The sequence below is a fragment of the Scyliorhinus torazame genome, chromosome 6 (assembly GCF_047496885.1).
Source record: "Scyliorhinus torazame isolate Kashiwa2021f chromosome 6, sScyTor2.1, whole genome shotgun sequence".
Lineage (NCBI taxonomy): Eukaryota > Metazoa > Chordata > Chondrichthyes > Carcharhiniformes > Scyliorhinidae > Scyliorhinus > Scyliorhinus torazame.
Window position 1 is genome coordinate 118,459,371 of NC_092712.1, and position 14,255 is coordinate 118,473,625.

At 47.2% G+C, this 14,255-nt stretch overlaps 1 protein-coding gene across 1 annotated transcript in view; it reads left to right on the forward strand.

The window, feature by feature from the left end:
* Positions 1–231: 231 nt before the first annotated feature.
* The window catches only part of ift57 (intraflagellar transport 57 homolog (Chlamydomonas)), a 43,593-nt gene continuing 29,569 nt past the window's right edge, over positions 232–14,255 (forward strand). The window contains exons 1-2 of the mRNA XM_072508721.1: positions 232–530; positions 8,453–8,615. Of these exons, the coding sequence (XP_072364822.1) occupies positions 376–530; positions 8,453–8,615 (318 nt within the window). The 5' untranslated portion in view covers positions 232–375. The remainder of the gene's footprint in view (positions 531–8,452; positions 8,616–14,255) is intronic.

A 14,255-nucleotide genomic window follows, 5' to 3' on the forward strand; every position in this document is an offset into this window, starting at 1 on the left:
CTCCGATTTCGTTTTATATATTCGATATTATATTCATATTTAATTTCCTGTGAAGCACCTTGTGATGTTTTATTACATGAAAGTCTCTGTAGTTGTTGGGTTATGTTGTTGTTCATTGCCAGCAGCTGATTGTACACAGCATCCTCTCTCCTGCAAGGGCTCCTTGACAACCACACGCGCTGCTGCTCTCACTTCCTGGATACGCAGTGTTGGTTTCGAATGGGACAGGCGAGCGGGCGGGCGCTTGAACCGTTTAATTTTTACATCACAGGCCGTCCCCGGGCTAGGCCGAGCCGTGCGGGCGGTTCTCGGGTGAATAAACAGAGCGGGCCGGGGCCCTGAGCCGGTACCGCCGGCTGCTCCACCGCTGTTCCGATGGCCGACGACGGGCGGCGAGGTGATGAAGGCGAGCGCGGCCCGGGCGCCGCCTATCAAATGTTTGTCACCATGGAGGATCTGCTGGACAAGCTGAAGCTGATGAACTACGAGGAGGATTTGATCCGGAGGAACAACATGAAAGCGCTGTCGAGGTGGGCGCCGGCCCTGGGAGAGGGGAGGCAACTGTACCATGACCATAGGAGGGGGGAGAGAGTCACTCGAAGCTCTCCCTTTGGCCCTGCTTCGTCTCCAAGTCCTCATAACATTCGGAGTCTCACATAGCGAAGCTTTAAATATTAAAAGAAAGCAATCTATATGGGTTAGGCCATAATCTAGTGCATTGTGTCCACCCATTGTAGAAAGGGTCCAGCCAAATAGACTAGGATGAAATGAAATGAAAATCGCTTATTGTCACAAATAGGCTTCAAATGAAGTTACTGTGAAAAGCCCCTAGTCGCCACATTCCGGCGCCTGTTCGGAATGAAAGAAAAGAGATAGCATGTCTTTTTATAACACCTTTAATGTCCTAAAGCCCTTCCCTTTTGAAATGTAAACGAATGCATGAGCCAATTTGTGCACAGCAAAGTTCCACAAATAGCTATTTGTTTTACAATAGCTACAATAGTTTTACGTGTTGGCATTATAGAATTTACAGTGCAGAAGGAAGCCATTTGGCCCATCGTGTCTGCACCGGCCCCTGGGACCCTACCCAAGCCCACACCTTCACTCTGTTGGTTGAGAGATAGATGTGGCCAACTTTGAGAACTCGCCTGCTGTTTGAATGGTGCGTAGGATCTTTTTGCAAAAAAAAAGACAGCTAGGTCTTTTGGTTGAATGTCTCCCCTGGTACCACCCTCAGTGCAACACTCCTAACTGAAGTTTTAGTCTGGAATTATTTGCTGGTGCCTCTGGAGTGAAGCTTGAGTGCACAATCTGCTGGTTTGTACATGAACGCCCATCATTGAGTTAAAACTGACTAGTTGTGGAAAAATAAGTGGGTATCACTGAAATGTTAAAGGAAAATCGAATGGAAGTTTTCAAAGTTGTCAAGATAAATGGTGAAAATATTTGTGGTGGTTCGTAAATCAGTAACAATGGGAATTATCACTAAAATAATAAGGGAATGGGAGAATTATAGACAAATTATTGAGCAATAAAACCATAACTTAAAAAGAATTGGCTAATATTTGTAAAGGCACATAAATTATACTTCAACAAATTAGCTTCGGCTGAAAAACTAGTAGCACAAGTGCAATGGACTGAATGGCCCACTGAATGCTATCCTTGTGTGGACTGAGTTGTCATAATATTACTATAACAATATTATTATCATTATGTTCTTTTTATTTAGTTGTTTGATAGTACAGAACTTGAGTATTGTTGAAAAAATACATTTAGTTGAAGCTTTTCATCTTGCACTCATTGGGACAATTGCAAGAATATCAATGTCAGGGAAGCAACAACTTTATACTGTATGTGATGGAAATGCTGATTGGTTGGCAAGTGGACTCTGATTGATAGAGATGTTGCCATGGAGAATGCTGCAGTGACTGGTAACTGACCGTTAACTGCCAAGCATTGTTTCAAAATTTAAACCAGACAACCTGACTCTGATTGGTAAAGGCATTGCCCTGAGGAATGAATCAAGCTACCTGCTTTAAATTTTCAAACAATGCTTGGCAGTTAACTGTCAGTCACCGTGAACTGGTGCATTCTCCATGACAACACCTCTACCGACCAGAGTCCACTGGCTAACTAATCAGCAGTCTCTTTTTGTACAGTATAAATTTGTTGTTTACATTGACATTGGTATTCTTGCGATTGTCTTGACGAGTCCAGACGAAAGCTTCGATCAAATATCTCTTTTCAGCAATACTCAAGCTCTTTATATTTGCTCTTATCTTTGTTTGACAAGTTCAGTTGAAAATATTTGTGAGGTGATTCCCTGTTTGGTTAAATGCAGGTTTTTCACAATCCGTATTCCAAAAAACAGAAAAACAGTCAACATATTTCAAAAATGCTTGTCATCTTTTATTTCTGTTTATACTTATTTTGAACTTCGAAGCAGCTTCATCTGACTTTATATTTATTTATTTTATTTTAAAAAAATATTTTTTTCAACTTTTTCGGCCATACAAAACTGTACAAAGGTTTTTCCCCTTTTTACAACAGCAAAACAATATAAATAACCGTGACCGTATTTTAACAAATAAATAAATAATATATAAACTAAATGGCAACAGCCATAACAAAAATGATAGCTCTCCCAATTAATAAAATCTGCAATTCAATATACATAACCAAGTACCAATATCTTTACAAAAACACCCCTGAGGACCCACCTGAGCCCTCCACCCCCCCCGCCCCCCCCTTCCCCCTGGGTTGCTGCTGTTACCTTCCCATTTCCTTTATCGTTCTGCGAGGTAGTTAATGAATGGTTGCCACCGCCTGGTGAACCCCTGAGCCGAACCCCTTAGTGCAAACGTTATCCGTTCCAGTTTTATAAACCCTGCCATGTCATTTATCCAGGTCTCCACGCCCGGAGGCTTGGCTTCCTTCCACATAAGCAGTATCCTTCGCCGGGCTACTAGGGACGCAAAGGCCAAAACATCAGCCTCTCTCGCCTCCTGCACTCCCGGCTCTTCTGCAACCCCGAATATAGCCAGCCCCCAGCCTGGCTCGACCCGGACCCCCACCACTTTTGAAAGCACCTTCGCCACCCCCACCCAGAACCCCTGCAGTGCCGGGCATGACCAAAACATGTGGGTGTGGTTTGCTGGGCTTCTCGAGCATCTCCCACACCTATCCTCCACCCCGAAAAATTTACTGAGCCTTGCTCCGGTCATATGTGCCCTGTGCAAAACCTTAAATTGTATTAGGCTAAGCCTGGCGCACGACGACGAAGAGTTTACCCTACGTAGGGCATCTGCCCACAGCCCCTCTTCAATCTCTTCCCCCAGCTCTTCCTCCCATTTTCCCTTCAGCTCATCCACCATGTTCTCCCCCTCGTCTCTCATTTCCCTGTATATATCTGACACCCTACCATCCCCCACCCATGTCCCTGAGATCACTCTATCCTGAATCTCCTGCGTCGGGAGCTGCGGGAATTCCCTCACCTGTTGCCTCGCAAAAGCCCTCAGTTGCATGTATCGAAATTCATTCCCTTGGGGCAACCCATATTTTTCCGTCAGCTATCCCAGACTCGCAAACGTCCCGTCCAAGAACAGATCCCTAAGTTGCACAATCCCAGCTCTCTGCCATGCTCCAAATCCCCCATCTATTCTCCCCGGGACAAACCTATGATTATTTCTTATCAGGGACCGCACCGAGGCTCTTGTCATTCCCCTATGCCGTCTCCACTGCCCCCAAATTTTCAGCGTTGCCACCACCACTGGACTTGTGGTGTATTTCTTCGGGGAGAACGGCAGCAGTGCCGTCACCAGTGCTTGTAGGCTGGTTCCTTTGCAGGACGCCATCTCCAATCTCTTCCACGCCGCTCCCTCCCCTTCTCCCATCCACTTACACACCATTGAAACATTGGCGGCCCAATAGTACTCACTTAAGCTCGGTAGTGCCAGTCCCCCCCCCCCCCCCTCTCCCTGCTACGCTGCAAGAACCCCCTCCTCACTCTCGGGGTCTTCCCAGCCCACACAAAACTCATAACGCTTTTCTCGATCTTCTTAAAAAAAGCCTTCGTGACCATCACCGGGAGGCACTGAAACACAAAAAGGAATCTCGGGAGGACTACCATTTTGACCGCCTGCACCCTCCCCACCAGTGACAGGGGCACCATGTCCCATCTCTTAAAATCCTCCTCCATCTGTTCCACCAATCGTGTTAAATTAAGCCTATGTAAAGTTCCCCAACTCCTGGCTATCTGGATCCCCAAGTACCGGAAATCCCTTGCTACCCTCCTCAGCGGTAAATCCTCTATTCCCCTGCTCTGCTCCCCCGGATGTACCACAAACAACTCACTCTTCCCCATGTTCAATTTGTACCCTGAGAATTCCCCAAACTCCCCGAGCGTCTGCATTATCTCAGGCATCCCCTCCACCGGGTCCGCAACATACAGCAGTAAATCATCTGCATACAATGATACCCGGTGTTCTTCTCCCCTGAGTACTCCCCTCCACTTCCTGGAGCCCCTCAGTGCTATGGCCAGGGGCTCAATTACCAATGCAAACAGTAACGGAGACAGGGGACACCCCTGCTTCGTCCCTCTATAAAGACGGAAGTAGTCAGACCTCTGCCTGTTCGTGATCACACTTGCCACCGGGGCCCTATATAGCAGCTGTACCCATCCAATGAACCCTTCACCGAAACCAAATCGCCTCAACACTTCCCACAAGTAGTCCCACTCGACCCTGTCAAATGCTTTCTCGGCATCCATCGCCACCACTATCTCCACCTCCCCCTCTGGTGGGGGCATCATCATCACCCCTAGCAGCCTCCGTATGTTCGTGTTCAGCTGTCTCCCCTTAACGAACCCAGTTTGATCCTCATGGACCACCCCCGGGACACAATCCTCTATCCTCGTCGCCATTAGCTTGGCCAGGAGCTTAGCATCTACATTCAAAAGGGAAATGGGCCTGTAGGACCCACACTGCAGCGGGTCTTTATCCTTCTTCAAAAGTAACGATATTGTCACCTCCGACATAGTCGGGGGCAACGTCCCCCTTTCCCTGGCCTCATTAAAGGTTCTCGTCAAAAGCGGGGCCAGTAGGTCTATATATTTCCTATAAAATTCCACCGGGAACCCATCCGGTCCCGGGGCCTCCCCGCCTGCATGCTCCCAATCCCCTTTACCACCTCCTCCACATCAATCTGTGCTCCCAGTCCTGCCCTCTCCTGCTCCTCCACCTTCGGGAATTCCAGCTGATCCAGGAAATGCATCATTCTCTCCTTCCCTTCCGGGGGCTGAGCCTTATACAACCTCTCATAGAATGTCTTAAACACCCCATTCACTCTCTCCGCTCCCCGTTCCATCTCTCCCTCCTCATCCCTCACCCCACCTATCTCCCTCGCCGCTCCCCTCTTCCTCAATTGTTGGGCCAGTAACCGACTCGCCTTCTCCATATTCATACTGCACTCCCTGTGCCCTCCACTGTGCCTCTGCCTTACCCGTGGTCAGCATGTCAAATTCCACATGTAACCTTTGTCTTTCCCTGTACAGTCCCTCCTCCAGTGCCTCTGCATATTGCCTGTCCACCCTCAGAAGTTCTCTCAGCAATCGCTCCCTTTCTTTACTGTCTTGCTTCCCTTTGTGTGCCCTTATGGATATCAGTTCCCCTCTGACCACCGCCTTCAACGCCTCCCAGACCACTCCCACCTGAACCTCTCCATTGTCATTAAACTCCAAGTACCTTTCGATACACCCCCTCACCCTTAGACATATCCCCTCATCCGCCAACAGGCCCATATCCATTCTCCAGAGTGGGTGCTGTTCCTTTTCCTCTCCTACGTCCAGATCTACCCAGTGTGGAGCGTGGTCCGAGATGGCTATGGCCGTGTACTCCGTCCCTGTCACCTTCGGATCAGTGCCCTTCCCAGGACAAAAAAGTCTATCCGTGAATATACCTTGTGAACATGGGAGAAGAATGAGAACTCCTTACTCCTAGGTCTGATAAATCTCCAAGTGTCTACTCCTCCCATCTGCTCCATGAAGTCCTTAAGCACCTTGGCCGCTGCCGGCCTCCTCCCGGTCCTGGACCTCGACCGGTCCAGCCCTGGATCAAGCACTATTGAAATCTCCCCCATTACCAACTTTCCCACCTCCAAGTCTGGGATACGCCCCAACATACGCCTCATGAAGTTTGCATCATCCCAGTTCGGGGCGTACATGTTCACCAGAACCACCGCCTCCCCTTGCAGTCTGCCACTCACCATCAAGTATCTACCCCCACTATCCGCCACTATGGTCTTTGCCTCAAACAGTACCCGTTTCCCCACTAAAATAGCCACCCCCCTATTCTTCGCATCCAAACCCGAATGAAACACCTGTCCCACCCATCCTTTACGTAGTCTGACCTGCTCTGTCAATTTCAGGTGCGTCTCCTGCAACATAACCACATCTGCCTTTAATTTCTTGAGGTGTGCGAGTATCCGCGCCCTTTTAATCGGCCCATTCAGCCCTCTCACGTTCCACGTGATCAACCGGGTTGGGGGGCTCTTTACCCCCCCCCCCACTTGTCGACTAGCCATCCCCTTTTTTACCCCAGCTCCTCACCCGGTTCCCACGTGCCCGTATATCCCACCGACGGTGCCCTCCCGCCTCGACCACCCCGCCTCATAACAGCTCCCCCTTTCCCTTAGCAGCAGCAACCCAGTTAGCTCCCTCCCCCCCCCCCCCCCCCTCCGCTAGATCCCCCTCTAGCGTAATTACACCCCCCATGTTGCTCCCGGAAGTCAGCGAACTCTGGCTGACCTCGGCTTCCCCGTTTGCCCTCGGCCTCTCACTGTGCGAGGCCCCCACCTTCCCGCGTCCCCGTTCCCGCCATAATTACCATAGCGCGGGAACGTGGCCCGCGTTTCCCACTCAGCCCCGCTTTCCTACCCACCGGCGCCCACAGTTCCTCATACCCCCCCCCCAAACAAGGGGAAGAGAGAAAATTTACAGGATTAAAGAGTTAACAATTGAAAAATCATTCCCCCCCCCTTCCTCGTCCCACATAGTCACCCCACCACTTTGTCCCAGAAGCTCTTTCTCGCGCCAGACTATTCCAGCTTCTCATCTACTATGAATGTCCACGCCTCTTCTGCCGTCTCAAAGTAGTGGTGCTTCCCTTGGTATGTGACCCACAGTCTTGCCGGTTGCAGCATTCCAAATTTCACCTTTTTGTGAAGCACCGCCTTAGCCCGATTGAAACTTGCCCTCCTTCTCGCCACCTCCGCACTCCAATCCTGGTATACGCGGATCACCGTGTTCTCCCACCTGCATCTCCGAATTTTCTTCGCCCATCTTAGGACCATCTCTCTGTCATTATAGCGGTGAAACCTCACCACTATGGCTCGAGGTATTTCTCCTGCCCTTGGTCTTCGCGCCATAACTCGATAAGCTCCCTCCGATCCCATTAGCGAGTGAAGCATCGTGCTCACATATGCCCCAACGTCCACCCCCTCTGCGCCCTCGGGAAGACCTAAGACTCTTAGATTCTTCCTCCTCGAATTATTCTCCAGGGCTTCCAACCTCTCCACACACCTCTTGTGCTGCGCCTCGTGCGTCTGTCTTCACCACCAGGCCCTGAATTTCATCTTCATTTTCAGCAGCCTTTGCCTTCACGACCCGAAGATCCAGCTCCTGGGTCCTCTGCGCCTCCTTTAGCCCTTCAATCGCCTGTAGCATCGGGGCCAACACCTCCTTCTTCAGCTCTTCCACACAGCGCCGCAGGAACTCTTGTTGCTCCGGGCCCCATATCGAACGGCCATCTGCCAACGCCATCTTGCTTCGAGCTTCCCTTCCTTGCCACTGCTCCGAAGGATCCACTGCAATCCTGCCGCTATCCTCTCCTTTTTCCATCAGTATCCGGGGGGATTCCCTTCTATTTCACCGCACAGTGATTTTGGCCGTTTAAAATTGCCATTGGGGCTCTTATCAAGAGCCCAAAAGTCCGTTCCAACGGGAGCTGCCGACAGGTGCGACTTAGCTGGTCATCACCGCACCCGGAAGTCCTGACTTTATATTTATGCCGTGTAAAGTTTATGTGGTCTGTTGGCAATATTGTGTTTCAGTGGGTTATTACCATTCATTCCATGTTTTATGTTCTCGCATACAGCATTCCCTGCTCCTCCTATCCTCAAATGTTGTCTAAAGCAGATCTGGAGCCGAAGCCATGTACTACCTCCTTGGAATAAACCACTGCAGTAATATACTCAGTTGCTTCCAAAGCTTCAAATGAAATGCTTCATATTTCTGCTTTTGCATAGGTTTGGATCAGGTCGAACAAATTTTCAATGTTCTGGGGAGGGCAGAGGAGATAATAGAGCATATGTGATCTTAAATAGTTGTCATGTTAAATATAATCGATAAGCCTCTGTTGATATATTCTAGTTATCTATTAAATACTTATTTGAACAGACACTACTTTGCTCTCCCCACAAACCCTGGCGAGCAATTCTACATGTTTACATCTCTGGCAGCTTGGTTGTTAAACCAGGCAGGACGCTTTTTTGAACAGCCCCAAGAATATGATGATCCAAATGCAACAATATCAAATATTCTGACAGGACTCCGTGCTTTGGTAAGTGTAAAATATTAAACTCACAATGAGGGCAATGAATTTAACACTGCTTGCTGTAACACTGCTTGCTGTAATAAAATGTTACGCCCACTTTACAAACAACAAATTTGCAAGGAAATATTGTCGTAGAAAGTGCTGAATTTTATTTAACATTACCTCTTATACATGTAATTAAATGTCTAGAACTATCTAAGTCTTTACAATTTTCTGTCAAAAGGAAAAAATGTCCCTTTAGAGAACAACTAAATTAATCTTCTCTTTGATAATCAATAGTGTTACTGTGATGATAAATGGACCAGTTGTAAACTCATGTAGCTTTTGACTTTACTTTCGATCGAACATATGTTTATGTGACCAGAATGTGTATTTTGTTTTTGCAGTAATGTTTCTGAAAAAATATAATTTGGGGGCAGGATTCTCCGGCTTCCTAACCGCATGTTTCCCGGCGGCGGGAGGCGAAGTGTCATTCACTGCCAATGGAATTCTATATTTCTGCCACCGTCAATGGGTTTTCCCAATGAAGCCACCCCATGCCGCCGGAAAACCCGTGGAAGGGGGTGTGCTGCCGGCGGGACCAGAGAGTCCCAGCGAGAGGCCGGAGAATTCAGGCATATATTTAAATTGACTCTTTAGTACTCAAAGTTTATATGTTTCTACTTACTGTTGCTATTTTTCTGAAATTTACAGTTGTACTAAGAATATCAAACAGCAGAAGGTTTTCTCTTAAATACAACAACAACTTGTATTTACGTAGCTTCTTTAACGGAACTGTTTCTCATCTCCACACTGCCCCTCAGCAACATCCAAAAGCACAGTAATAGTTTTCACATGTAAACTGACAACACCCAGCTCCACCTCACCACTACCCCTCTCAACTCCCCCACTGTTGTGAAAATATCATTGCTTATCAGGCTGGATGAGCAGAAATTTCTTCTGATTACATATTGGAGCCTGAAGCCATTGTCTTTGGTCTCTGATCCAAACTCCACACCCCAGGTACTGACTCCATACCTGTCCCTGACAACTGTCCGGAAAGTAACAAAATATTTGGAGAATATGGTAAGAGGAAAAAAAAGGTTGTCAGTAGTCATCATGTCATTAACTAATTCAAATATCGTGGTCTCATAAACTGTAATTAGAAAACATGACTTGAGAATGGGTGTTAGTCTCAATAGATGATGAAAAATTGGGGGAGTTTAGAAGGTTATCTTGCATTGTGACATGAGTAATAATAATCTTGATTGTCACAAGTCAGCTTACATTAACACTGCAATGAAGTTACTGTGAAAATCCTCTGGTCGCCACAATCCGGCGCCTGTTCGGGTACACAGAGGGAGAATTCAGAATGTCCAAATTTCCTAACAGCATGCCTTTCGAGACTTGTGGGAGGAAACCTGAGCACCCGGAGGAACCCCACGCAGACACAGGGAGAACGTGCAGAGTCCACACAGATAGTGACCCAAGCCAGGAATCGAACCTGGGACCCTGGCACTGTGAACAACAGTGCTAACCACTGTGCTACTATGCCGCAATAAGCAGAAATAATAGCAACACAGACTATTCATGACACAGTATAGCAAGCAGGGAGAGGTACTGTGATTTAATTAAACAGCTTAGCATCGAGAGGGAGGTGATGCTGGTGGTTTTAGCGGGCTTAAAAGTGGATAAATCTCCAGGCCCAGATGAGATGTATCCTGGTTGCTGTATGAGACAAGTGAGGAGGTTGCAGGGAATCTGATGCTAATTTTCAAATCCTGTCTGCCACAGATGAGATGCCAGAGCACCAGAGGACAGCTAATATGTTACCATTATTCAAGAAGGGAAATAGGGAAAAAACATGTAATTACAGGTCAGTGGAACTAACATCAGTGGTAGAGAAATTATTGGAAAAAATTCTGAGGAACAGAATTAATCTCCACTTGGAGAGGTAAGGATTAATCTAGGAAAGTCAGCATGGCTTTGTCAAAGAGAGATCATGTCTAACAAATTTTATTGAATTTTTCGAGGAGTTAGCTAGGTATGTAGATGAGGGCAGTGCAGTTGATGTAGTTTACATTCACATGGACTTCACTAAGACATTGGACAAGGTCCCACGTGGGAGACTGGTCAAGAAGACAGAAGACTTGTCAGAACCTATGGGATCCAGGAAAATTTGGCACATTGGATCCAATTTGGCAGGAGGCATAGGATTATGGTTGAAGGTTGATTTGGATTGGATTGGATTTGTTTATTGTCAAGTGTACAGAGGTACAGTGAAAGCAGTTCAAACAGATAATTTAGAACATGAAAATAAAATACATAATAGGGCAACATAAGGTACACAATGTAAATACGTAGACACCGGCATCGGGTGAATTACACCGGAGTGTAGTATTAATCAGGTCAGTCCATAAGAGGGTCGTTACGGAGTCTGATTTTATGACTGGAGACCTGCGTATATGGATCAGCGCTGGGTCCTTTGCTGCTTGAAGTGTACATTAATTTCTTGGCATGAATATGGGAGGTATGGTCAGAAAATTGGTGGTGTGATAAATAACAATGAGGAAAGCCTTAGATTACAGGATGATATTATAAGAGAGGCTAGTCAGTTAGGAAGAATAGCAGTAAATGGAATTTAACCCTGAAAAGTGAGAGGTGATGTATTTTGGGAGGACTAACGAGGCAAAAGATTACAAAATTAATGACAGGATGTTTGGAAGTACAGAGGACCCTTGGGATGCATGTCCAAAGATTCCTGAAGCAGCAGGACTGGAAGATGAGGTGGTTAAGAAGGCATATGCAATAGCTGCGAGTCGGAGCGGAGATTTAAAAAGCGCAGGAGCTGCGAGTCGGAGCGGAGATTTAAAAAGCGCAGGAGCTGCGAGTCGGAGTGGAGATTTAAAAAGAGCGGGAGCTACGAGTCGGAGCGGAGATTTAAAAAGCGCGGGAGCTGCGAGTCGGAGCGGAGATTTAAAAAGCGCAGGAGCTGCGAGTCGGAGCGGAGATTTAAAAAGCGCAGGAGCTGCGAGTCGGAACAGAGATTTACAAAGCGCAGGAGCTGCGAGTCGGAACGGAGATTTAAAAAGCGCGGGAGCTGCGAGTCGGAGCGGAGATTTAAAAAGCGCGGGAGCTGCGAGTCGGAGCGGAGATTTAAAAAGTTCGCGGCCTAGTTTCGGGAGCCGTTCGGAGGAGGAGGAGCAGTCTCTGAGTATAAAAACCTAACAGTAACTTCTTGTTTTCCACTTTTTTTTTTCAAAAGTGACGTCAGAGGGAAGCTGTGATCTGATTGGTTGATAGCAAATCTGCCCCAAATTTTAAAAAAAAACACAGCTAAACTCGTAAACTTAAATTAAACAAATTAATTAATTAGAGATGGCTGGTCAGGTGATGTGCTTGAGCTGTTTGATGTGGGAGCTGGCAGATCCCATTGCGAGCTGCAGCGACCACATCTGCAGTAAGTGTTGGCTGCTCGAAGAGCTCCGAGCTCAGAGTTGATGAGCTGGAGTCTGAGCTTCAAATATCCGGGAGGGGGAGACTTACCTGGACACTGTGTTTCAGGAGGCAGTCACACCTGTCGGAGTAAGTAGTTTAAATCCTGCCAGTAGCCAGGGACAGCAGGGTGTGACTGCAAGCCAGGCAGGTAAAGGGAACCAGCAGTCAGGAACTCCGGAGCATCTGCCCTTGACCCTGTCCAACAGGTACGAGGCACTTGCTCCCTGTGTGGATGGCGAACAGGGCTGCAGGAAGGATGAGTCAGCTGACCAAGGCACCATGGTTCAGCAGGCCATTCAAGGAGAGGGAGTAAATAGGCAAGTTGTAGTTGTAGGGGATTCTATTATCGGGGGATAGATAGTATCCTTTGTAAGCAGGATAAAGAGTCCCGCATAAACTGTTGACTGCCCGGTGCTAGGGTGCGGGACATCTCTGACCGGCTTGAAAGGATACTGGAGAGGGAGGGGGAGGATCCAGTTGTTGTGGTCCATGTCGGTACCAACAACATAGGCAAGTCTAGGAAAGAGGACCTGTTTAGAGATTATAAAGAGCTAGGATTCTAATTAAAAAACAGGTCCTCAAGGGTCATAATCTCTGGATTACTGCCCGAGCCACGTGCAAATTGGCATAGGGAGGCAAGAATAAGAGAAGTTAACACGTGGCTGAAAGAGTAGTGTGGGAAAGCGGGGTTCCTTTTCATGGGACACTGGCATCAGTTTTGGTACAGGGGGGACCTATACCGTTGGGATAGTCTCCACCTGAACCGAGCTGGGACCAGTGTTCTGGCGAAAAGAGTAAATAGGGTGGTCAGTAGGACTTTAAACTAGAGATTGGGGGTGAAAGGAAAGTCAGGGAACCAAGAGGTGAAGTAATCAGTGGGAAGCGTAGCTGCTTAGGAATACAAAAAAGCACAAAAAGACAGAACTCAGGAGAGGTTACGATAGTCCCCATCTCACAAAATATGACACAGTGTATGGAAAGGCTCAGTAAACCAAGGTCCACCACACTAAGAAAACAAAAAGGGACGGTCAATAGAGAATTAAAGGTGCTATATTTAAATGCGCGCAGTGTACGGAACAAGGTAGATGAGTTGTGGCCCAGATTGTGACTGGCAGGTATGGTGTGGTAGGCATCACAGAGACGTGGTTGCAGGGGGTTCAGGACTGGCATTTAAACATCCAGGGATTCACAACCTATCGAAAAGACAGAGGTGGGCAGAGGGGGCGGGGTTGCCTTGTTAATTAGGAATGAAATTAAATCAATAGCACTAAACGACATAGGGTCAGATGATGTGGAGTCTGTGTGGGTAGAGTTGAGGAACCACAAAGGCAAAAAAAACATAATGAGAGTTATGTACAGGCCTCCTAACAGTGGTCAGGATCAGGGGCACAAAATGCACCACAAAATAGAAAGGGCATGTCAGAAAGGCAAGGTCACAGTGATCATGGGGGACTTCAATATGCAGGTGGACTGGGTAAATAATGTTGCCAGTGGACCCAAAGAAAGGGAATTCATTGAATGTTTACAGGAGGGCTTTTTGGAACAGCTTGTGATGGAGCCCACGAGGGAACAGGCCATTCTGGACTTAGTGTTATGTAATGAGCCAGACTTGACAAAATATCTTAAAGTAAGGGAACACTTAGGAGGCAGTGATCATAATATGGTAGAATTCAGTCTGCAATTTGAAAGAAAGAAGGTAGATCAGATGGAAAGGTGTTACAGTTAAATAAAGGTAACTACAGGGGCATGAGGGAGGAACTGACAAAAATCGACTGGGAGCAGAGCCTAGTGGGAAAGACAGTAGAACAGCAATGGCAGGAGTTTCTGGGAGTAATTGAGGACACAGTACAGAGGTTCATCCCAAAGAAAAGAAAGGTTATCAGAGGGGGGATTAGGCAGCCATGGCTGACAAAGGAAGTTAGGGAATGCATCAAAGCAAAACAAAGCCTATAATGTGGCAAAGAGTAGTGGGAAGTCAGAAGATTGGGAAGGCTACAAAAACAAACAGAGGATAACAAAGAGAGAAATAAGGAAGGAGAGGATCAAATATGAAGGTAGGCTAGCCAGTAACATTAAGAATAATAATAAAAGTTTCTTTAAATACATTAAAAACAAACGGGAGGCAAAAGCAGACATTGGGCCGCTCCAAAATGACGCTGGTAATCTAGT